At 37.2% G+C, this 25308-nt stretch overlaps 1 protein-coding gene across 1 annotated transcript; it reads right to left on the reverse strand.

The window, feature by feature from the left end:
* Window positions 1-5337: 5337 nt before the first annotated feature.
* On the reverse strand, window positions 5338-24921 carry LOC101162933 (neuronal acetylcholine receptor subunit alpha-3). The gene is made up of 7 exons (XM_004073258.3): window positions 24663-24921; window positions 12293-12432; window positions 11962-12006; window positions 11770-11879; window positions 11314-11521; window positions 9604-10593; window positions 5338-6244 (listed from the first exon to the last, which is right to left on the reverse strand). Exons 1-7 carry the CDS (start codon window positions 24826-24828, stop codon window positions 6119-6121), a joined length of 1785 nt encoding a protein of 594 aa, XP_004073306.2. The 5' UTR covers window positions 24829-24921; the 3' UTR covers window positions 5338-6118.
* Between the last annotated feature and the right edge of the window lie 387 nt (window positions 24922-25308).

The following is a 25308-nucleotide window of genomic DNA, read 5'->3' on the forward strand; positions in this document are numbered from 1 at the left end:
GAGGTTCAGGACTTTTCTGTGTTTTCACCCAGCTGAGGTGCTAAAATGCTCCTGACAGGGCTGAACCATTAAAGTCCACGGGCTCAACCCTGCTGCTGTCAGTCCCCCAGCTTCTGATTATCGGCCATTCGGGGGGGGGGGGGGGGGGGGGGGGCTATTTGTGTTAATGGAGCGAACGTCACCTGTGCATTTTAACACGTTTACTCACACTTTTCTGGAACATGATCACAGGAACAGACAAGGTTACAGCTCTCACAATAGCCCAGTTTGGAAGGCACCATCTATATAACACTGAATTAGCGCTCTGGACTTTCTCTGTTTTGGTCTGATTGTACCTACTCTAGACGGCGATTAAATAAATAACAGAGGCATCTTAACAAAATATGTTGGTAGTTAACCCTTGTGCTATCTTAGATGACCCCACCCTTACATTGACGTGTTTTCCCTACCATGACAAAGGTGGATAAAGGTGGAAAGATCTCATGTAATCCATGGACACCAGTGAAGATCACAAACCATTGAAGAAAAAAGGTTCAGCGCACTGTCTAGTGGGTCTAGATGACCCAACTCCCAATGGTAAAGTGCCTAGGATAGCACAAGGGTTACACATACAAGGTTTTGTAAATATGGCAACTAACGGGAAGACAATAAATTGAGAAATAATGTGTGGAAATATAGGAGTTTAGAGAAAGTTTTAAATATGACTGGGGGGGGGGGGTTGTTTGATAAAGTAAGTTCTTAAGTGCAATTTTTTGTTCTTTTCCTCTCTCATAAAGTTAAAGTTTATGATTTCCTACCTTTTGATCAGTTTTTGTGTGGTCATATTTTCAAAGTAGTTTTGACTGTTAACTGTTTTCTGATGTGGTTTGATTTTCTTTTTGTTATTTGTTTTCTTTCAGTGTGCTGGACCTGAGTTTTTATTCTTTTGAGTCCTGCTAAATTGAATTTTTGTTTCTGTGGACACTGTTCTATATTTGGGGCTTCCTTAACTTGCAACCACATGATATGATCACAGTACAGGACAATTTTATCAAATAAGATAAAATAAATTACTTTTTTAATTTTAGTTTGTCTAATATATCTACAAATCTGAGTACCTTTTAATTAAAGGTATTTTTTTTTCTTCCAAAAAAAATTCATCCTGAAAAAAGAAGAAGTTTGCATTCCTTTAGTAGTTAGGGATTTTTTATATGTATATCAGAAAAAGACTACTTTTATTATAGAGGAAACTATTGCTATTTCTTATTTTTGTGAAACAATTAAATGTACAAAACCGTAACCCTGAACCTGAAAGCACCGTATTCCACCAAAAGTTCCTTAAGTTTTTCTAGGCAGGTCTTTCTTCAGATGTGTATAAATATTCATAAAAGAATAAAATTAGAAACTTGCACTTTACAGCCTTGTTCAGCTGCGTGTGTTTTGTTGTGAGGGACTGAAGCATCTTTCTCTAAGTAGCAGTGACTTGTGAGTGGGAGAAGACCCTGCATTATTATGTGCTTCTGTTCAGAAGGCTCCCATTGGAATGAATTATTTAGTTGAGAGTCTCTTTAGCTTAGCCACGGTCGACTGGCTGCCGGCATGTAACATTCTGCTCCCAGTGACACAATAGAACAGCCCAATTCACCATCCATCCATCTCTATGAAGTTTGACCCCATCTCAACCTTCAACCTGTACCCCCCTCTACCACCGCCACCATTTTCCACTGCATGATCGAAGGTTTTAGTGCAGAAAAAAATGTTTTTATCTTGTCTTCTTCATGGTCAGGGGTGCACAGCTGTAGTGGAAAACATATAAAAATGGGACAGACACCAATATAGGAGGACACTGATTTATGTAGAACAAAAACAAGCTTTTTAGAGCAGAGGGGAAGCATCATTTTGTCAAAAATAAAAGATTGATCACCAAAAATAAACATTAAGGCAAATAAAAACCCAAAGATCTATGAGCTTGTTGTGGCACAAATGCATTATTCACAGGGACCAACATTCAGTGGTTTATGTGAGTCAACAGTAACGAATCATGAGAATCAAGTGAAATATACATCCATGTGGCTTAATAATGTATTATCCCTGGATTTACCACCCAGAGCTTTGCAGCACTCTGCTTTTCTCTGGCTGCCACTTGAAGTCCAGTGATTCAAAGAGCCTCAGCTTTGGAATATCAAAGTTGCACCATTTCAAATTCAGATTAAAGCTGCCGCAGCTTTTCAAAGCTGATCGTTTCTGAGTCTGTTTTACATTATTGTACAAGTCGAAGGGGAAACATTTATGTCTGAGAACAGTGGGAGGTATGCTGAGCAGTAAGAATGCACCATTGTCTGGGTTGTTTTTTTTTTTCACACTGAATGTTCTCCGAGGAAAGCATGACGTTTTAGGGAGAGTCTTGGAAAACTGTGATCACGTCACTGCTGTCTGCTTCTGTTTGGACATGCTGGTAAATCTTTTATTGTGAGAGCCATGCGCTGGTGTGCCACTGCAGGTTGCAGACTGAACACACCGCCTATTACGCAAGACTTTGGCACAAAGTGCAGCTGCACCATATTCATGCTCCATCCATCCTTTAATAAGCATGCAGGGAGAGCTGAGATGGCTTGTGCACACTGAATTTGCATGCACACACTCTGTCAGCCACCTTCTAACATCTTCATGCATTGCTTTTCTTCATCGACACACAAATGCACACATGCTCACTGTTTGTACAAAACCAGGGATTAGTCTGAGGTGTTGAGCTGTTTATAGTCACAAAGTGAGCTACTCAAAGTCACACTTCCGTGCAGCCTCGAGGCGAAAAGAACTCTAATGTTGTGCCTTCACCACTCTGATCTTTAGTGTGTTAAAGATGACAGACAAACTCAGACTCACCAGTGACCTTAAGAGGAATGAACTTTACGTCTGCCTTTGCTCAAAACTCATGTGGACATGCTGTATATCATAAAGGTCTTTTAAAACTGATACAAGCTAGATGTTGGTTTGGTTAGAAAACAGATGAAAATAGATTTTAAACCTCCTTTTTTCAGTTTTCTGTGTTACTAAAATTACCACATATTTTATTTTAATTGTTCAAAAATTTGCTTTTAAATTAACATGCATCTTAAATAAAACAGAAATTATAGAATAAATGCACAGCAGTCCAGCAAAGTTACCTAACAAGCTGAAGGGGGAAAAAAACTAAATTGTGCAAAAATGTCATGTGTTGTAAGGGATAAAAGGTAAATGTGTAAACTAAAAATCACTCATCAGAGCTTAAAAGAAATCTTTGTTATTTAAAATCAATTGATTAACAGGAACATTTTAAAGTGTTTGATTAGTTTAAGTATTACTTTAGTATTTTATTATCAGTTCTATTTAATTGATATACGTTGTTTTTTTTATTCTAGTTTTTTGTTTGTGAGAGGTCCTAACACCTTCCCTTCCAACTGACAAGTTTATAATCTTTTTGAATGAATAATACTAACTGTAAACTTCCTATAACACTGCCTGTTTTCAATAAAAAAATATATATTTCTGTCAGTACCATCACATTAAAGATAACATTTTTTGGCTTCAACTAGATGAGGAAATAAATATAAAAAAAAAAAAAAATCACTTTTCTTTACTTGCGTACAAATATGTGGAAATAACCACGTGTTTGCGTGCAAATATGTGGTTTTTCCACTCTACTGACCCTTCACTGTAGTCAAGAGCTCACTAATTTATGGTTCACACTAAATCACAAACACCTGTAACAAGCATTTGTGGGGCACAGCTGCACATAATACGGACAATGCATGCAGTGTGTAAACGACTGAGCACTCATACAGCATACTAATGCACTCATCTTGTCCAGGGAAGTTCACCTAATGTCTGCATTGTTCATAAAACAGCCCAGATTTCACATGTTTACTCACTAAAAATTGCTGCATATCTGTTTGAAACTTACAGGAAGAATATTATATTATATAAGAAATGCAGCGCATGAAGTTCTTTGAATTAAAATCTGTAGACTTGAGTTGTTTGTGAGAATATAAACTACAAAACTTTTAAGGGGGTCAGGCTCAGCTTTTCAAGGTGCCGGTGTTCACTTCCATTGACATATTTTGCTGATCTGCAATGTTAGGTGATATCAAATCCTCAATGGCTCTGTGACAGATATTTCGTAGACTCCCATTCCCTTGCTGTTCTGCGATGTGGAGGCCTATTTGTTCTGCATGGGATTCAAATTCTGTTTAATTGTATGTTGAAATGGTAGTCTTTTAAGTTAAATACACACTTACCTTTTAAGGCAGTCTGCTACATTTTTACTTACCTTAATTAGTTTAAGAAGAGGCTCAAGACCCACCTTTTTAATTTCGCTTTTAGTTTATTTTAACTGCTAATTTATTTTATTAGTTTTAGTATAGGCTATTTTATGTATTTCATTTCATTTTATGCATCTTATTCTCTATTTTATGTTTTTATATACATCTTGTATCTTTAATTTTAGGATCTTATCATGATTTTAGCCCCAGTGTTTCTTGTGGGGACCTCTTCTTCCAGGACTTGCCGGCTTGGTCGGTGGCTGTTGCCGCGGTTGTCGCCCTTGCTGGGGCAGCTTGAGTCTAACTTTAGAGCTTCGCGGCTGTGAAGTGGACCCCTTTGTTGTCCCAGTCTGGGTGGGCACTGTGGCGATGCTCCTTTGGCCAAGCTGGCTCCTGGTATGAAGAGATTCCCAAATACTGTTTCCTCACAGCAGAGCCAAGGCTAACTTGTTTATGTATGTATTTATTTTTACAGTTACATAGCCATTATTCATTGTATGTGGGGGTCATATGTTTTAACGGAGGGGAGTGGGAAGGGTGGGTTGGGCTTTTACTGTAAGACTGCATGTTTTCTGTTTTTAATGTTAAAGCGTTTCAAGCTGCAAAATTGCATGAGAAGCGATATTTTAAAAATAAAGTTTGATTGATTGATTGATCGATTGATTGAAGTAAAACGTCAGCATTTGTTCACACTATTATCAGAATGTCAACACAGATTCTGGGTGTCAAGTCAAAAATCTGATTTACACCCGGGAAATGAGGAGAAATGAAGCTGCTTGGTTGATAAACAAGTGCAGTAGTAGCAGATAGATAGTCAAACTGTTTGTGAAAATCAAAGTTATCTTTAAAAAAGATTTTTTTAAAAAATAATAATAATTTGCTGCATTTTAGAAACACACCTCCCCCTTTTTTGGTCAGTTTTTAGCCAACCCTGTCAGGTCCAGTTGTAATGGTAGGAGCCCCTAAGAGCTGAAGTCAATGGATACAACACACACAAGAAAATACATTTTCAATAAAACGGACTAGAAAAAGAGTAAAATAATGATCAAAGACAGTTATGTTGATACAAGTTTTTTCCAAACTTTAATTGGAATTGTGCTGTTCAAAGTGCATCTATAAGTTTCCACTGAGGTTCTAAATGTTCCAGAGGTGCATATTTATATTGTGGCACATCTGTACCATCTGAGTCTATGTCCTTTGGGAAAGTCATGCTTAACACACATGTATTGTATTTACAATAAATCACAAAAACAATGTTTTTCTTCCGTATTCTACTACAAGAAAGCACAATTACTGAGATACAAAAAAAACTGTTAGGGAAATTTACAACTAAAAGAACATATTGTGCTATGGTTTTCAGCAATGTCATGTCTTTATTGCCTTGGTCATAATGACAAAGTGCTGCTTCAAGTTGTTATGTTTTTGTGTTTAATATTATTTAGCAAATTATTTGACATTTTTAAACAACAGATATTTAAAAAAAGCATACAAGAACAAGGAATGACAAAAGTAAACAACGGCACATGAACACACCACACATTAAAGGATAAAGCAAAGCAGATGTAGGGACATCAATTTTCCATAATTGTGATAGACAGAAGGAAGCCACATAAAAGTTTAGATTTTTTTAAAAATACTGAAAAAGAATGAGATCTTTTGACACGTTTTGAATGAAATGAAGAACAAAGAAAAGAGAAGGGACAGACTGAGGAGGGAAAAGGTTAGAAGTGAAGGAGAGTGATATTGTTTGGTATGACACAGCTGCAAGAGAGGATAATTCTCAAAGTAATCTAAGTGAAGCACAGTGAAAACGGTGAACAAGCAGAGATTCGGCAAGGGGTTCATTTAAAGAAGCTGATGAGTGGCTGGAAGAAAAGTCCCACAGTTCCCAGGACACACACTGTCACAAAAACCCACAGGAAAATCCTGTCAATCACCATGGCTACGTACTTCCAGTCATCTTCCACCTGAGGAGAAAAAGGAAGAGAATTTTAGAGCATTGATAAATGCAAATATTTAAGCCTCTCTTATCTCCTATCTTTTACAAGTATGCTGCTCTTAATCTTCTACACCTGTGTACCCTGCAATATCCTTGGCCACAGTGACGTTTATTATTATGTGAGAAAACTTCAAAAATTAACACAGTTCCCATTGGCAAAATAGGGAAACGCAACACAAGTTGTAATGTCATGCAAGTGAAAAAAATTACAAACATTTCCAGGTCAAAACTCACTCTGAACCTTTTAAAGAGAAGCAACAAACTCTCACATAGCTGACCTGACTGAGAGCTTTTAGCAAAAGTTTGCACCACTTACCAAACGCAAACAAACTGTTTCAGGTAATAATATGTTTGTCTGATCATAAAACCAATCATTGTGTATGACATTATCAGGGATTCCCATCCTTTACACTCTGTATAAATGTTCAGTCAAATAACCTTTTAACTAATGACTTTCCAGAGGAAATTCAATGTATTTTTACAACACATTTATACAGCAATGAGAAGAAAAAAAAACAGAAATGGCAAAAAAACATAAAAAGCAAAGTAGAGAATTGTTCAATGTCTAATTTCTGAAACTATATCAATGTAAAATATCTCATTTGAAGGATTATTATCTTTAAAGATTTTATCTATCTAAAATTAAAAAACAGATTAAAAATCATCCAAACTCAGAAAAAACATGTTTTACTTTTTCTTTTTGTACATTGCTCCAAATCGTACAAAAATGTATAGTAACTAAATTAATCACGAGTCAAATACAACTCTCAAGTTACAAGTAAATTACAACAAAATGAGTTGTATAATACAGACAATATTTATTTTATAATATTTATTGTTCATACATTTTTGTTCATTGTTCATAAGGATGTTTAAATATACTTTATTTAGAATCTAAGTACTCTCTTGAGTTCATCATTTTAAAAAACATTGCGATCTCAAAAATGTCACTTCTGTGTATTTTTCAATAAAACAACTTTTACATGTGTTCAGCTGTTATTTTAAAACTGTTTTTTTTTTTTTAGTTTAAGGCTAACTTTATCACTATTTTGATGCGGAGTTGTAATCCTTAATTAAAGTGTTAAATGAGAAATGAAAGAAAAGGAAACTGCAGTAGTCAAATATAAATTGAGTTCATGTCTCTGAGATTTTTATCACAAACACATTTTCCAAAGTCAATACAATCACTTTTTGTTGCCGAGTCCAGGAAACTGTAAAAAAAAATGAGGCAAAAACGTAAGGAGGAGTTCTGCAAATAGCCAGTATGCTCCCTTTACACTGTGAAGTCAGGGTGAGGTCACACAACCGGTCAAAAAAACAGAAAACTGTGAAAGTTAAACTGCTAAGCAGAGGGAAAAAAGCAAAAGTAAAAAAATTTTCGTGATTGGGAAAAACTTGCTGACAGGGCAGTTTGCGCTTCAGATGGTTGAGCAGGTGCACTGTGTGTTAAGAATGAATGTTCTCATTGCATTTAATGTATTTTGGAAACCTGCCCTCTTACTCTATGGTCATCCTACTCCTCACTTTGCTCTCTTTCTGCCAAAGCCCTGTCAAAATAAAAGCCTCTCCAGTCAAAACATTTACCAATAAATAAATAAATCAAAATGGCAGATCACAGAAAGTTGTATACATGGCTGTTTCACACAAAAACCCATTCCTCTGTTTCTGAAAGACTTTTAGAATCCAGCAACATTTGCCTGGTCCTGTATATAGGCAGTCTGGTGTGGAAAATGAGATCACTGCTGCAGTGACCATAATGCTATTGTGTGTTTGGAAGAGGCAGAGTGGCTATTCTATTCTGCATGCATTGAAGATTGTGTTGCTAAGAAAAGATGGAGCTGACACAACAAACCTATCAGGACAATCCAGAGTGTGAGGAAGGGGAACGTAAAGCCCTACTTCTGCACCAAAAACAGAAGCTTTGCAATCATTTTGTAGCCCTGTATAGATGTTTTCTCTTACCAGGCAAGGTAGAAAGTCCTGCACATCTAGATTTTTTCTGTTTGTACATTTGAAAAGCCTGCACAAGGAATGATTGAATCATCAAAGTATTGTTTATGCTGCTTTGTTGGATCTAATGAGTTTGTTCTGTTTTCAGGATTTATCATTGCCCCAAGTCACCGAAATTACATGTTCTAGTTTCAAGTTCAGCTTTGACACATTTAAATTTGGTAGTTTTTTCATGTTTGCGCTTAAATTCACGTCTTACATAACAACTATCCCTGAGAAGATCAACATCGCTGCTTGTAAATACGGGTTTCTAATTAGATTTTTCCCTTATTTTCATTTTTTAGAATTAAAAAAACAAAACATCAAAACAATCAGATGTTTGTTGATGGATCTTCTTGGATTTACTTCTTTATTTTTTACATTTGCATGGTTAATAGTTTACATGTTTACCTGTGACACACAAATGTGTTGGGTTTTTTTTTATGGGCTTGGAAGTCATTTTTTAATTTAAACTTTTGTGGCTTTTGTCACTTTTGGATCATCAGTTGGCAAGGTTGATATCCAGTAAAACTAGCCATTCTGCAGCACAGTGTTGCAGCACAGACATGGTTACAATTAGACCAGCACCAAGCACGGGCTGTACACGGCTTCATGCATGAGAATTCATGCCGTGGTGTTCACGCAGAACAGGTAGTGAGCGGCAGGGAGTTCAACTGGTTTGACTTTTAGTGTAAATCCAATGAACGTCCGGTTGGTACGCCAGAGAGCCCGAGAACGGAATTTAAAAATTGCATAGCGATGGGGGAACGTGAGAGTTTTGAACCTGGAAGCGCAAGATGCGCATATAGACTATCTAGACTTTTACATAGACTTTTCAAGCGGTCGCTTGAATGCGTGTTTCCAAGCCTGGTGTGAACATAGCATCACACCGAAGTGGAGTTTTCATTTGGCTTATTGAAAATTTCTACAAGAGGCTCGACTTCTTTAGATGGCTTTTAGGCTTTTACCTGGGGTTTGTAATTGGGTGAAGATAAAAAAAATGACATTTTGATAAGATAGATAATCTGTGATGTGTGCTGGCATAAATAGACTGATGCTTCAAGTCCCAAGAAGGCTTCTAGGTAAACATTTTTTTCTAATTCCACCGACAAGGATGTGGGATCTTAATTATGTTTGTTAATTTAATGTTTAAATCTTTGGTCCATTAAATTTGATGGTTAAGAGCCTAGAAAGTGTGTAGAAATATTTTTCTTTACACTTCATCCTGGTCAGTTTGATGTTTCACCATTATTTTAGGATCTCTACAAAACATGCATCTAAAATCTAGACAAAAGCTGCAAATAAAATTAGAAAATACAAGAACACTCATTCATGTACCTCCTTAGCCTTGTTACGTGTCCTCAAGTTTTCTGCGATGTACTTCACACTCTCAATGGCCTGCTTGACCTCTGGTGACACCACAGAAAATGCAACAACAGCATTGACAGGTGATGAAGCTTTAAGGGGCCTTGAGACCTTAGGCAGCTCTGACTCCGGAGGCCCTGGAGGTTGAGGTGCTTGCGGAGAGGGTACCCTTGGCGGGGGAACAGGTGTTGGTACTTCTTTGCCTCTGTACGGGCACCTCCTGGTCATGTCCCGGTTGATGTCACCATACTCCACACAGTTCATTGAGCCACCAGCTGAGGAGGCCCCACCCCCTCCAGATCCACTATCTAGTGCTGCACAAGCCACGCCCCCAGTGATACCACCAATGCTTACACTTCCCGAGCTGCTCCCTCCTCCAACACTGTTCTTTCTTTTCTTGCTACCTCCAGTTATTCCTGCTCTGGTCGTCCCTCCAGTACATCTTGCAGGTGAAGAGCAGCTCTGGTCAATGGGTCGCCTCATCAGCATCACTCTGGGCAGCAGCCCAAGGAACACAGACCTTACCCAGTCTGGCATTGTGTGAGTCATTGGGGTGCGGTAGTGAACATTTAGCACAAAGACAGTAATGACAATGCTGAGAGTTACAAATATCATGGTAAAGAGAAGGTACTCTCCGATCAGAGGGATGACGAGTGAAGTAGATGGGATCGTCTCGGTGATGACCAGCAGGAACACAGTCAAGGAGAGCAGAACCGAGATGCACAGGGTGACCTTCTCCCCACAGTCTGATGGGAGGTAAAAAACCAGCACGGTGAGGAAGGAGATGAGGAGGCACGGAATGATGAGGTTGATAGTGTAGAAGAGAGGCAGGCGACGGATGTAGAAAGAGTACGTTATGTCAGTGTAGATCTCCTCACAGCAGTTATACTTGATGTCATGCTTGTATCCCGGAGCGTCAATAATCTCCCACTCCCCACTTTCCCAGAAGTCCTTTAGGTTCACCTGGTGAAGTATTAAGCAAATTTTAAAATAAATATGTTTTTTGGAAAAATAAGAATATTTCAGGCTAATTTCTTAACAATAATTGAGAATTTGCAGCTGTTTTACACGTTTCCCCAAAAAGGTAAAACATGATAATCTAATGCAAAGCAAAATCAAACAAATAATCAATTGTTTTAAATTAAATATGCACAATCTCCCTTGTATTCACAAATGGTCTCTCTCATGATTTAGCTTTGGAAAACCACTTTAAATCTAGAAAACATCAACATAGCTTTCCACATCAGTAGTTAAAGGATGTCAACATTTATTGATATTTGGTGGGAAATTTGGATTGAAGGTTTTATTTTGTAATTCCTGTTTAAGACTTCCTGCCCAACTCATTTGCTTCAAGTGACTTAATGTGGCTTCTGTCAAAATTTAAATTCATTTTAGGTTCAGTCCTTTCCTCAGGTACTGCAGTCTGTCTGCTGGAATTCAAGAATAAACATATAAGAGGAGTTTAGATAAAAAGGCTTGCAGAAGTAAACACAAACTTTTTTTAAAGTTAGAATTAAATCCGACCAATTTTTTAATACTTAAAATGCCAAAGTCTTTCTTTTTAATTGGTAACATTTATCTATTAAAATGCTATTAGTTTTTTTTTTAATGCATTGGTTAAATTTGTGGATTTGTTTGTTGAAACAAATAATTTTTCAAAGCAGAGCTGACAATTCCTCTGACCTTTGAGCCAATGAGAACCAAGTCAATCTTAGCCTTGTCGTAGGTCCAAGAACCAAACTTCATGGAGCAGTTCTGGTAGTCAAAGGGGAAGTAGGTGATGTCCATCGGGCAGGAGGACTTGAATATGGCGGGAGGAACCCAAGTGATTGTGCCATCAAACTTCAACAGAGCTTTTGTCTTGTCTGCCACTAAAAAATCCCCCACAGCACTGCAAAAGGAGCATTTAGAAGGAAAGGTCAAAAACAAACCACCCAAGTGTAAAAAAAAACCATGTAAAACAGGGGAATGATAGAAATAGTTCAGCAATTGACCCACAAGTACACTCCATGTTTCACACTACAATAACACTATCAAATCACAATTATTTGATCCATTGAAATTGGAGTTGTTTATCTGAAATAGCAGTGTAAAAGATGAGAGAATTAACATTTTGTAGTATGACTTATTGGAACTTACTTGTTGTATAAGACAATATCAGGCCTCCAAATCCTATTAGATGGAACTCGTATGAACTCAATCCCATCATACTCTGCTGGAGTCCATTTCAGTTTGTAGTCGTTCCACACCTGAATGGAAAGACAAAGAAAAGATGTAAACACAACGGTGCAAATTATATGACTCATCTCTAAATGGGTTTTAAGTACTTACGTGTCTCAGCCATAAGTTGGTTTCCATTATTTGATTGACCTCATCCTGAAAGAACAAGTCAACCAAAAATGCAGAAAAATGCAGTCAGATAGATACACAGTGTCCCCTCCTTTGTCACAAGGGTAATGTTCCAAGAATTACCCGGAAAAAGTTACACTTTACACTCTTTACTCAGACAGATATGGATATATTAACCCCATTTCTTTGTTTAAATTCTTAGTTCAAACCACAGGAAAATAAGTCCAGTACTATAGAATGAAAACAAAGATCTGCAGTTCATCAAATGTTTTTTTAGAGGGCAGCCTTGAATAATATCAGTATGTGTTCGTACCACTTTGACAAGTTGGGATATGGACACTTCAAACTCCACAGTAACTGGATCAGAGACATTTTCCACTGGTCGGATGAACTGGTTGTACCTCCGGAATAACCTTCGGAAAAGTCTGTCTTCTGACTTGGATGAGAAGCACTCTAAGAAAAAACAAAGATGATGATGATGAATGGATCAGGAATTTCACAGAAATTGGACCATCAATTTTTCTTAGGAGGGTTTTACTATGGTTTGGGAAGCCACTATAATGATTTGTAAATTGAGTATGACTTCAATATTTCTGAAAGGTCAGTCACAAGATGGTACTTAACACTGGTGTCAGCGAAAAAGGTAAGGAGGATATATTACTGTCTTCCACAAAGAAAGAAAGAAAATCGTAACTTAAACTCAGAAGAAAAAAAACAACTTTTGCCTCAAAAGTCTTTTGAGTTTGGCTTTCTCCACACTCATCTTTTTTGTGCTGTCTTAAAATCTGAAGCTTTTTCTTTTTTTTGGATTTCTGAAGGAAGTATTTTTCCACACACTAACTGTAAATATAGTTAAAATTACTGTGCTTGATAATAATTCTTCTTTTATAGTTCAGTTTAATGTTTCGAGCCAATTGCAGAATTAACATGCATCTGATTAGGCAACCACCTAGGCATTATAAACTTCATTCTAGATATTTTAGCTATGATATCAAAACTTAGGCTATATTCTGAAAATGATCATTTTTTGTACAAAAAAAAGTTGTTTTTTTAGTTTTTTAGAGGCTTGGATTACCTGTTTTGTCAGTCTAAATACCACATTTTCAATCAGTAACATGTAATAACTCGGGTCACATGTTATTGATTATTTTCAAGCTAAATATCAGAATCTGCCTGTCAAATGGAATTTTAGACATTTTTAGACAAGAACTATTCCTATAAAAAAAAAAGAATTTATAAAAGTATAAGACATTATGGCCAAGTTGTAACTTCAGTTCATCTTCACTTCATCAAGTTTTTTTGTTTTCATTTTTTTTATTTCAAACTTACACAGAAAAAAAATAAAATATTAGAAAAACCTAAAAATTGAATTTTTAGTTAAGTTAAAATAGAATTGAATTTAAGAGGGTTTAATCGGGTCTCTTTACATTGAATACGTAACTATTGTGTGTGCATAATTCATTTAATTTATCAGCAATACACCTATTTACATCATTAGCTATATTTTTGTATATTACAAAGTAGGAATTCATTCTATATTTTCTTTTAAATTTGGATGTAATGAAATTATATTATAAACCTCACACTGTTAGAAATATATACAATAATTAACTTTGACATAATCAGTTACAACCACAAAAGACTCTTCATCCACATATGATATTAAACTCATTACATACAGACATTAATATAACTAAATTCATGTAACTGATTTTATCTACAATATGACATAATTACCTAATTATCTCATGTGATAGTCCTTTTTTCATTATTGTACATGCAGAATTATCATGTCTTCTTGTCCATTTCAATGCTCACTTTATAAAAGCAAACACAGTTTTTTTTTTCAACCAAAGACAAAAAACATGCAAAAGAAAAGAAAAAATATCAAAGTGCCTGCATCGATGTGCGTGCAAGATTTAACTAGAGGGCAGAAAACTGCTATGTGTAGTTTAGGAGGGAACACATCACTGTCTGTTCAAGCAGAAAATGTTGACCCACTTGGTACAGCACACACTTCATCCACCAGGTCACCCTAAGGAACACAACGGACTGGTCTTTTGTCTGCTGGCTTCACTGAGCACATCCTCTATTACTGCTGATGTACACTAATTGTAATTTAACTTGTTTTTACCCCATGTTTCCTGAGTTACATACGCCTGTCTCTGGTTAACTATAACACGGAAGACCAGGGGTTAGTCACATTTTGCCCTTGGACTAGGAATTAATCAGATAATCACTGAGGCAAACAAGAAAAAAATCTTGGAAAATCTTCGGCGACCTCCTTCATCACAGCTTTTAAGTCACAAAGTGATGAAGATAGTATTCAATACGGCAAGACTCCATCAAACCAGCACTCAGGGAGCTGCATTTTTGAGAAACGTACGGCACCAAAAAGGTAAGTGGGACACGGTCCAGACTCACAAATGGCCACTTTCACTGGAAAGGACGTATTTACTTGATAACTTGATAAAATATAGATGTTAAGTGAAGTTTCTGTCTGACTAAGTTAATTCTTTACAAACCAAAAAGCATGGAAAAAACTGGTTCGTGACCTTACTTTGGCATTTTCTTGCAAGCAGGCTCTTAATTGCTATATATCACAAAATCTACTAAAACTCAGGGACTGTTATTTATATTTGAGATATGTGTCATCAAGTATTTATTATTTGTCAACAAAAGTCGCTTAAGTGCAATTTTGAGGGATAAACCAGGATGATTTATTGACTTTATTTTTGACTGGAGCATAGTTGTCATATTCATTGGCAGCATCAGCAGAATCCATATTCTAAACATTTCAAAATAGAAAGAATATTAACTTTAAAGCCAATTTCAATGTATTGTTAAAAATCTGTTAAAAAAAAAAACAGACCTGAAGTAAACTTAACTTAAAATAGTGAGATGCGAAAAATTATAACAGGAGGGCCAGGACAGTCAGCAAGGACGGACAGAATAGAGCTAAACCATGAAAACTTCTTTTTTTTTGTTGGTTTTTTTTGCCTTTTTGGCATCTGTCTTCCCAGAGGTTTCAGGTGAATTATTTTTTTCATTTGTCAAATGTTTACCAAATACATGAAAGACCTTTGTCGCATTCTCCGCTGATAAAAACTAGCCTCGAGAGAGAGAGAGAGAGCAATACCTTAATAAAGTATTGTAAACCCAATATTTAAAGAATCCGTAGTGAGGCACATATAACATATCTATTGTTACAGTGTAATACAGCATCACATTGGAAATTCACTTGTTTATTTCCTTTGTGAGTTAACTTCCAGACATCTCAGTGAACTGTCTATCTCTACTTTCATGTTGGAAGTTTACATCTACTTTAGAGCTATGCACTGCTGCTAACAATGCAAGAGAGAAAACTAGCCATGCATCCATCTCCCATTCTCATCTCCCAGCTACTTTAGGGTGAAGGCGGGGTACACCCCGGACTGTTAGCCAGTCAATCGCAGGGCCAAACACATAATTACTCCAAAGGGAGAATTTAGAGTCATCAATCAACCCGTGAAGCATGTACTTGGACTGTGGTAGTGCCTGAGAAAACCCGCACATGCATAGAGAGAACATACAAACCCCACACAGCAAAGTCCTAAGATGGAAGTTGAGCCAAACAACCATATTGGTAAAAAAAAGAAACATGGGAATCCAAACAATTATAATGAATGCAAAAGGCCACCATTCTAAAAACTGTGATGTTTCTCTTAACGTTTTTCCCATCAGGGGGCGCCACAGCGAACGAGTCGCATGGTAAACTTGGCAATGTTTTACGCCGGATGCCCTTCCTGACGCAACCCTCTCAAAGCAACCGCGCTTGGGACCGGCACAGAAGAAGAGAAGGGAACAGGGAGCAGCCCGGAATCGAACCCTGGTTTCACGGACGGAAGGCGCCGCAAACCAGCACAAGCTAAACCGGCTCCCCATTCTAAAAACTGTGATATTTTTACTTATACAATAAAATACGTGTAGTTACACATTTCTTAAGGTAAGGATTCCTAATTGACAAAATTATCCTATATACTTTTTGCAAAAAATGTTAAAAGAAGACACACCAAGATGATATAGAAGCAAAGTAGTTTAGTGTAGTTCTTCTCAGAGGGTGCAAAGTCTCGAGTAGCTTTTTACATTTACTGGCTGAGGCGAGCTGGGTATGAAACCTTAACGAAGGGGCTTGTCTCCGGAGACTTGAGTGCAAATACAGCTCCTGGTACCTGCCTTAAACACTGCCCGCCAATTTGCTGCACTGCCGCAACTCTGCTTAAGCCTTAATTGGGTAGGGAAAAGTGAGGGCAATTATAATCAACCTATTAACTGGACCTTTTGTTCTTCACACACTCGCATATCCACAGACACACCAACACACACAAGCCTTTTTCTCCTCTTCCCTTAATAGTCACTTCCCTAATTCTTTTTACTTTGTACTGTTAGTAAAAAACTTAATTAGCCATTTGAGATATGAGGTTAAATGTGTTTTTTGTAACTTTAGACACATTTTCACACACATTTGTGGTCACTGTAAAGCCTTACATGAGCAGTGTCATCTTCATCATCATCAGGGTGCATTCAAGTCATTTTCTCCTGTATTTAGATGTCTGTTTGCAGCTAACAGGCATATGCACAAAAAATACCTCTGAAACTGTGCTGAAACTATGGGGCGCCGAATGTAAAAATACACATGTACAGTTGTTTATTTAATGAGCAAAAGAAACAAAAAACCCGAAATTACTTTGTCGTGTGAATTTGGAAGATAGTATATTGGAAATCTACCAAGATGAGATCAGCTTGTCTTGTTGCATTTAATAGTAATTCAGAATCACGATGCCTTATCTTCTCTGATATATAAATGACAATCCTGATCAACTGTTGAATTGCAAAATCACAATTTTTTTAAGGATGAAATTTGTGTAAAATACAAATTTTAACATCAATAAAAATATGCAGGAGCTGCACCATTACAGTGATTGTATAGAATATAGAGTAGTGAATTTATTTATTTAAATTGACTGAAGTGATATTATTGAGTCAGAAGCGCAGTCAATTGGATAGCATGATATAAGAATGAAAGAGGAAGCGAAACTATAGAGAGGATCTGAAATGTATAGTGAAGTAAGGTTGTAGACAACTCTAAAATTAGAACGAATAGAATTCTGTTTAATGTGCTTCATTTTTTAAAAGGCCAGTTCACAAACAAAAGCAAGACATCAAACCAAGCACAGAATAAAGAACATAACCGAGACTCTGCGGAGCTGCTGGAGAGCAGAGCAGATGTGCTTTTCCTGCTTAAAACATTAAAAAGATGTGAATTAACAAAGCAAACTATAAATGTCCTCTTCTCCATGGGTTACAGGAGCCTACAGCTGCAGAAAGGCCCATAACCTATGGGACACTCTTTGATCAGGCATGCGCTTAAAAAGATAAGCCTGGAAGCCAGTGGTGGACACTCAGAAGGAACTAATTACCCTCCAAAAATACCCCACTGACTGCACAAGTGCATCAAGAAAAGGAGAAAAAAAGGGTAGAGGAGATAAGAGGAGAGAAATCACAGCAAGAGCAAACAGAAAAAAGATTGGCAACATGTCTCTGCTCTCGTGGTGGCCTGACTTTGACACATTGAATGAGACTCAGGAGGATCCACAGCACTGATAGCAGCACTTGCTGGTACCATCCTGTAAAAGTAGATGGTAGTTGAAATCCAGTCAAAGTGCCAAGATGGAATAAGTCCGTAAACGACTCAGAACTCACTTTGTGTCACAGCCTGCAATTCAATTCATGAAAGCAGACTGAGTGAGATTCCCTTAATTTAATCTTTACTAAAAGTTCTTATTAAAACTCTATCAATATGTGTTATAATAATTTATTATAACACTCAAAATTGGCCAGTTCTCCCAAAATAATCTATGTCTTTAGGTAGATACCAGAGGTTTCCTTAGATTACAAAAAATAATGTGAAAATGTAAAACTATATTTAGAGTGATAAACAAATTCTAAAGAAATGATAGCGTGGACCAAACAAAGATGTGATAAAAAAAAGGATGAACAAGAGGTCTACCACTGATCCATCCATGTTTTTTGCTTGTTCTGCTCCTTGAAGTTCAATGTAGTAAAAATGTGAGTGTTTCTTATGTAATAAATGGGAAAAATCTAAAATTTAGATGGCTGCAGGGTGTTTCACATCATAGTGCTGGGACAGGATAAAATACCAGGCTGTTTAAGCAGAAGAAAAATTGTTTAAAAATAAAAGAAAAAAAGAAAACGGGTGCCCCTAATAATGCCAGAGAAAATTGAATAAAACATGTCTTTATGACTTTTTCATAACAATTATCACTTTGTGACTAATAAAAACATAAAACAGCTCAATATTAACTTGTTTTTGGTGCAGTATAGCTGGAAATAAAACTGTAGTCTCTTGCATCACATTGACCTTCAAAATAAAGCTGAAGGAAAAAGCTAAAGGGAAAGGGTTTTATCTCTACTACATCGGCCGTGTATTTTTCCTTTCCTGCAGGGCTGCTGTGCCTGGCCTGCCTGTCAAGTCTGTCAACAGCAGTGACTGAATCAGTGTGCAGAGCTCCAAAATATCTGCAAATTCTCCCAAGATCTGGAAGTTTTTCTCATGCAGTATTATCATTTTTTGGTAATATGTCTTGACCACGATTTGATTCCTACACCAGCTCAAATATTCTGTAATGAGAGTTGTCTTCGGTGTTAAATGCATGTCAAAAAATGTTTCTTTTTTACATATGACTGTTGTTAAATTTAACTCTCTCTGAGGTTCCCTTATCTCTTTAATCTTAGCCTCCATTTTTAAAACTAGAGAACCCAATTTTACAAAAAATTTAAAACGCTTACAGTTTTTGTCATATTAAAATGAGAAACTGATTATTTTGTCAGGCTCTGAACTTCAAAAGGTTTGTTTTCTAAAAATAGTGCGTTCGTTTAGTGGACTTTCCAAAGATGAATAACAGTTATTAGAATCTTAGCAAGAAGTATAATGTTCCATGGATCAGAACGACATCTAATTTTATCTGATCAAGAACAAATCAGTCAAAGCATCAGTTCAGCCTTGTTTGTGCTGTTTGCTTTTCAGCGCACATTTGGTTTCATTATTGAAGGAGAAGATGAAAGGCTGAAAGACTCTCTGAGGCGTGATGATAAGATAATCACATTTAAAAAACCAATGTACTTTTCTTCCAAAAAAAACTGAATACAGTCACCACACAAAAAGTTTCAACAGGATCAACTTTTGAGCAAATTTGCTTTCTTTACAAATAATCTCCAAAGAAAACGAGGATGAAAAAGAATATTGTTAGGTCATAAACACCGATGATGTACTCTCCAGAAGATTTTATTTCCTTTTCTGTTTGTTTCTGATACTCAGAAACTAATGTGTCCAAGAACAGTAAATAAATTCCACTTCTCAGGTAAAAACACGTTTCAGAGAGAAAGAAAGCCAAAAATTATTTTGATCTTGTATAAATGTTGAGATTCCGTGTTTATATGTTATTTGAGTGCTAATTTTACGTAATTCAACTGTAGGTAAAGCTCATTTGACTCAACGTACCTCATAATGAGAGTCAAAAAATATGTTTTTCCCAACTACAAAGAGAAATTGAGAAAACGTTGTAAGCATAATCTAAAATTCAAAAATTAACAAAAAAGATCTGAAGTCAGCTAACTCAGCGTCAAAGAAGAAGAGGTTAAAGTGGACATGTAAAGAGAAAAAAAACAAGACACTTCAATCTAATGCATCGTATATATTTTAAAGCTTTCAGCATCCTTCACATTCCATTTTCACATTCTAAAATCTGTCTTTTTTTCTACCAGTACACCAGAGTAGCTTAGGCAGCAGGGCTGGTTGCTCGCAAATAAGTGTTTGAAGTTTGATGGTTTAAGCCAGTCCACAGGGGGTGAAATATGGGCTCCATCTTTGGTGGTTACACAGCATGTGTGCTCTGGAGATTGGTTGAAATAATCACATGACAATCGCTTTAAGAAGATCCTAAAGCTGCTTCACAGTACTTAAGTCAGGCAGTCAGTATGCATGGGTGCATCCTGACTGCCTGACGGACTTAAATGCAGCTATGCTGCTTCTGAAATAAACCAAAGAGCAGCTCTTTAGTTCCAAGAGAAGCTCAGATGAGTGTTTAAGTCAGAGAAGGAAAATGGTTGATGAAGATGTACAAGTGCGCAGATAAGAACCACTGAGGCTAAATCTTAACCATTTGTACAGTCAGTTGCTGTTAGATATTTCACCTAAACCCTTCAATTTTCATTCCATTGTCTTTAAATCGGCAGCACCCTGGACCGGCTGTAGTCTTGTGTGGAGCATTTTAAAGCTACAGCCTTTGAAAAGCACAGGAAATAGAGATAAGGGGTCAAGCCTTGTAGCGTAATGAGGATCAGATGGGTGTAATGTAGTTGTGGCTGGAAAAACCTCCCTCTGCTATTTTCTCCTGGAGGTGGTGCAGGCAAGGATACAGCAGGGGAAATGCATCATCCCATTTCTCTCCCTCTGATCACTCATTTTAAAACCTGGAGGGACCCATCCTTTTCTTCACCATGTTTGCATGCACTCTTCACCATCTCAGAGGCTGTGGCTTCATTTTAAATGTCACACATCTACAAAGAAGAAGAAAATACCATTCAGTTGCTGTTATTCTTTACCTTCAAGCTATTTTTGCCAGATTCTATTTTTGACTAAAATATTCCAATCCCAGGCACTGTGGGATCTGCTTTTCCTCTGTTTTGGGGACAAATCACCAGATCCAGGAAAGCAGTAGATAATACCTTCTGTAGCCACTAATAAGACCCCCACTGGGAGTGTGTGTGTGTGCTGATGTATTAGTGTTTGTTTTTTCAGGCACTTATCTGCATGCACAGTCACTGTTCAAAATTATACAAAAGCCCACAGAGTAAATGAGCGATTGACAGAAGAAGAGAATGACAGAGAAAAAAATCAGCAAGGTGAAAGTAGAATTTTATAACTTTTTATTCTCTTTTCCTGAAGGAGCTTCATTAACATCTGTAGCTCAGCATCTTACAAGTGAATTTCTCTGCATTTGTGCAAATCAGTCCCGTTTCGGGACCACTGCAAGAATCACGCTTTCAAGGCCCCGCTTTTGCGGTGAAAGTCTCTTAGTTGAAGGATAAAGCTGCTGTGTAGCTCTAGCTAATCTCTTCAGCTGAGGGAAATGACAACAGTATCACAGCACGATCCAAGGGGAATCTTGCCTTTTTTGTAAGTAAGGAAACACGTTGCATTCCTTCAACATGTCTGCATCAGATTACGGGAATCTGTTGAGACGATGTCTTTCACATAATTTCTGAAGAACAATAGAGAAAAGATGCTTAATGGTAAACCCAAAGGATGACTTTCAGGATTCATATTGGAAGTTGACTGTCAACATGTTTCTGCAACAATTTTTTTAAAGACGAAAAATAGGGGAAAAGAACTTTTTTTTTTCTTTAATTCCTTTTTTCTCAGAAAATATTTTGCTATTTTATACAGTTTCATTTTTTATTAAATGAAAGATGTGTTTTTAACATGTTTTTGTGTAATTTTCTGATAACGGAGGACATAAATGTATTTGAAAATATTCTTTGGGCCACAGGGTCCCTGCTCCGAGCTCCCAACAATGGGGAGGGGAAAGGGGGCGGGGTTGCTCTGAGTCAACAGTCCTGTCCACAACTCAGAAGTGTATTTCTCATTTCTTATGCTTAAACGGCATAATCGAACTTGAAAGACCACTAAATAAATCAAAAGATGATTGGAGTGGGAATGGAAGCCCTGGTTCCAAATCAAAGGCTTTTTAACACAGTTAACATCTTATTGCCAATTCTCCCTTTTTAGATGCATATTTTCTCAGGTCTAATTTGTCATTTTAACTTAAAACCACATTATATGTCAAGTTATTTCTTTTTAAATGCCTTCCAGTGAGAGGATTCCTATCAATAGCGTCTCATTTCTTAGCTTGTGTGTACCTACCATACTTATGTAGTTTGACTAAAGCAGCAGCAGAAAATCTAAATGGTGCTTTAACTGAAATCTGCCACAAGTGTGAATGTTCAGAACAGTAAGCCTCTTAGAGAGTTTTCCCTGTGGCTCTGTGACATTTTAAGAAGAAGAAAAAAGAATACACCAAAAAAGGTATGGCTTCAGAAATAGCAACGTACAGAAAATCTGAGGACATGTCATGCTGTTTGGAAGAATTTAAACTTTCTGGCTCTTCTCTAATCACCCATTGATATTTGAGTGCCCTTTGTTTACTTTTGCAAAAGCCTAGTCAAAATAATCAGTGTGAGGGAAAAAAGGGGGATAAATAGACAGGAGAAGAAGAAAAAACATTGAAATTAATGCAAAAAAGAAAATGTTTATAATTATTGACAAAAACGCAAGTCATCCTGCAAAAAGATAGGAAAAAAATTTAAAAATCAGTTACCAATGGCTGCTTCATAACTTGAGTCTACAGATTAATTGATTTTGCTTTTTATTCTGTAGTGACATAAATTTGTTATTCCATCATTTGCCTTTTGCCAAGAAAAAAATAAACACAAAGACAAACATGTCAATTCAAAACAAGCCATGAGGATTTAAGCAAAAATTACTCACTGCTTTTTGTTTTTGTAATTGTGTGTGTGTGTGCCTATATGTGTATAAAGCAGTGGAATCACAACAAACTCAACAGTCTGATATCAGATGAAAACATTAAGAAAAGCTGTTTTACCTTCACACAAAAAAAAACTATTCCCAATGACAAAAAATATAAAAGTAAATGGGCAAAAGAGGTCTTTATCCCTTGAAAAGGTTTGATAGAAACAACTGGCTGTTGCTTATTTGTACCTTTTGATGAGTTATAAATCAGTTCTTTGCTTTTTTCGAGTTTTAGCAACAATAAGCAAAAGTTAGTTCTGGTCTGACAGACAATTCAATTTTCAACAGAACTCTAGTAAAGTCCTCATAATGTCAGTGTCATGTGATGCACCCAGCATTGTCACAAATATGCCACCATAAAGTTGTTTTTCTAATCAGGAATCTTCAACCTCACTGTCTGTACTAGGAGGTCACTGTTTACTGTTTATCGTGTCATGTGTTCGGCAGTAGTTTTTAGTCTTTTTTATTTAGGAACAACTGGCTAAGAACCTGAATAGCAATGCGAGCATCAGTTGGGCAAATGAAGAAAGATGGGGCGGTATAGAAAAACTAAATGTTGGACCAATAGGGTTTGCTAGTAACAGAGCTTCAGCTGTGTTATTCAGTAGTTTTTCAACATCAAGTCTGGCACTTTCACTAGATTGTTTTGTATTATGTTGTTTATAAATGTGGATTTCTTTAAGCAAAATTGGTGACGTTGTGTTGCAACAGGCAAACTGACTGTAAAAAGTAAGTGGATTATTGCAAACATTGAACTTTGACACCATCACTGTTGAAATTCACAACAACACAATCTAGGGTGATGTTTAAATGTATAAAAGAACAAAGAATAACATTAATACTCAACAGCAACTCGTTTTTTTTACATTACACACTTTGATTTGATTTTAGGGAATTTCTGTGAAATGACTAAAGTTCAGTTTTAAACAATGGCCAGTGTTCAGACACAAAAGGCACTTAACCTTTAACCCCTGCTACTCCTCCACACACACACATTCACACAAACACACACACACACAAACACAATGAAAGACAATCCAATTGTGCAAGGAAAAGTGAAATTACAACCACCAATGTGAATTTTAGAATACATGAAAAAAAAAATTGAATTATGTAACCAAGAAGCAAAACAACAAATCTCTTTACAGACAAATTTGAATAGAACAGTTTTCTTACAGAGGCAAAGACAAAACTCTAATGTAAGCACTATTGGGTTTAGGTTTTTTTCTGTACTCATACCATATGAAGCATCTACCTCAATTATGATTCACAATAGGTAAGTAGGTAAAACCAGGGGGTTCTATGCAAGTTGGCTGGTTCTAAACGTGGCCTCTGCATGACAGATTGAAGCCTCGAAGTCGTCAAGTACGTACGGGGTGTGTGTTTGTTGTGTGCGTGGGTTGAGGGGGGCGGGGGGGTCCCATCAGGTGTTGGGTATGTGCAGGTTCATGCGCATATTTGCTTTCTCAATGATACATCAGTCACAATTAATGGCTGCTGTAGAGCAGTCAATCCTCATGGATCATCAAACGACAACAACTCCACAGGATGAAGCAGCATAAAGATTTCATGCGCACATTTTTAAAAACTAAAATGGAAAACCGCACATTTTTAAGTCCAGCACAAAACTGCGGGACAGCCACGGTTTTTCGCTGCGTGCTGTGAGCCCAAGACCTCTGACTGAAGAATTAAGAATCTTCTTCTGCGTTTAATGGACTGACTAGGCAAAATGCACCAACAAGTCACAAACACAATGGGATTCTTCTCAAGAAACAGAATGAAGTTAGTTTTTTCTTTAAATCGGATCGTTTGCAAACGACTGGGTTCATTCGGACACAGTTCTGAGAATCATCAGCGCAACGGGGTTTTTTTTTCAAAAGCGCACAAAGACGTGCACTTTTAAAATAATGCTTTATCTGAATAAACTCTCACAGTTGAAATAGATTTAGTAATATCTTTGAAACGGTATCTGAGCGTCTCGATTAGAGTCTTCAGGTTGTCCTTATGCGCTGTGCGCCGTCTTCTTTCTTACCGTGCGCAGCGAGAAGGACCAGCAGGAGAACAGCGAAAGCCCTCCCGGTGAAATGACTCTGAGCATCGGTTCCTGTCGCCTTGCGTTGTCTTCTGTGGGTAAAAGACGTTGACTGACAGCGGATTCTAGCCATGGACCTGCTGCAGTGGTTGGTAAGGCGCAACATTTTCCTTTGCGCTCCCGGACGTGGAGAGGTTGGTGCGCGGTGCCGACACGCACAAGTTCTGAGCGTCCCGCATCCCCTCTCCCACCCTTCTGTTCCTGTGGCAAGCGCCCTCCTACAGGGGCCAAACTTAGCAACCTGACTCACAGTGAGTCAGGGGTGATAAGTTGGGAATAATGACATGATATTTTGACGTTTTTAAAAGTGGCTCCTGGACTGTCAACGCTATTTTCTGGAATCACAGGCTTTAGAAAACAATTTCCTGAAAAAAGGAAAGATTAAAAAAAAACTTCAACTCAAAGATCTTTTCAACAGAAATCACACCTGCACCTGCACACAGAGGAAGAGCTCTTGTTTTTAGTAGTGAGCTGCAAATGACCTATTTAGACACTTAATTGATTTTTCCACATAATAACGCAGGCTGCTTAAAGCATTAGCTGCTCCATAATAGAGTTGAGGGCTGCAGAGTAACCCCAGTCCAAA

This window comes from Oryzias latipes, chromosome 10, assembly GCF_002234675.1.
Source record: "Oryzias latipes chromosome 10, ASM223467v1".
NCBI lineage: Eukaryota > Metazoa > Chordata > Actinopteri > Beloniformes > Adrianichthyidae > Oryzias > Oryzias latipes.

Excerpts from the sequence above, each read along its gene's own strand:
- LOC101162933 (XM_004073258.3), bottom strand. The coding sequence starts at position 24,828 with ATGTTGCGCCTTACCAACCACTGCAGCAGGTCCATGGCTAGAATCCGC. Across the intron at positions 11,880-11,961 it reads CCAACTTATGGCTGAGACAC|GTGTGGAACGACTACAAACT; the intron begins GTAAGTACTTAA and ends CTTTCCATTCAG. Across the intron at positions 10,594-11,313 it reads TGGTTCTCATTGGCTCAAAG|GTGAACCTAAAGGACTTCTG; the intron begins GTCAGAGGAATT and ends ATACTTCACCAG.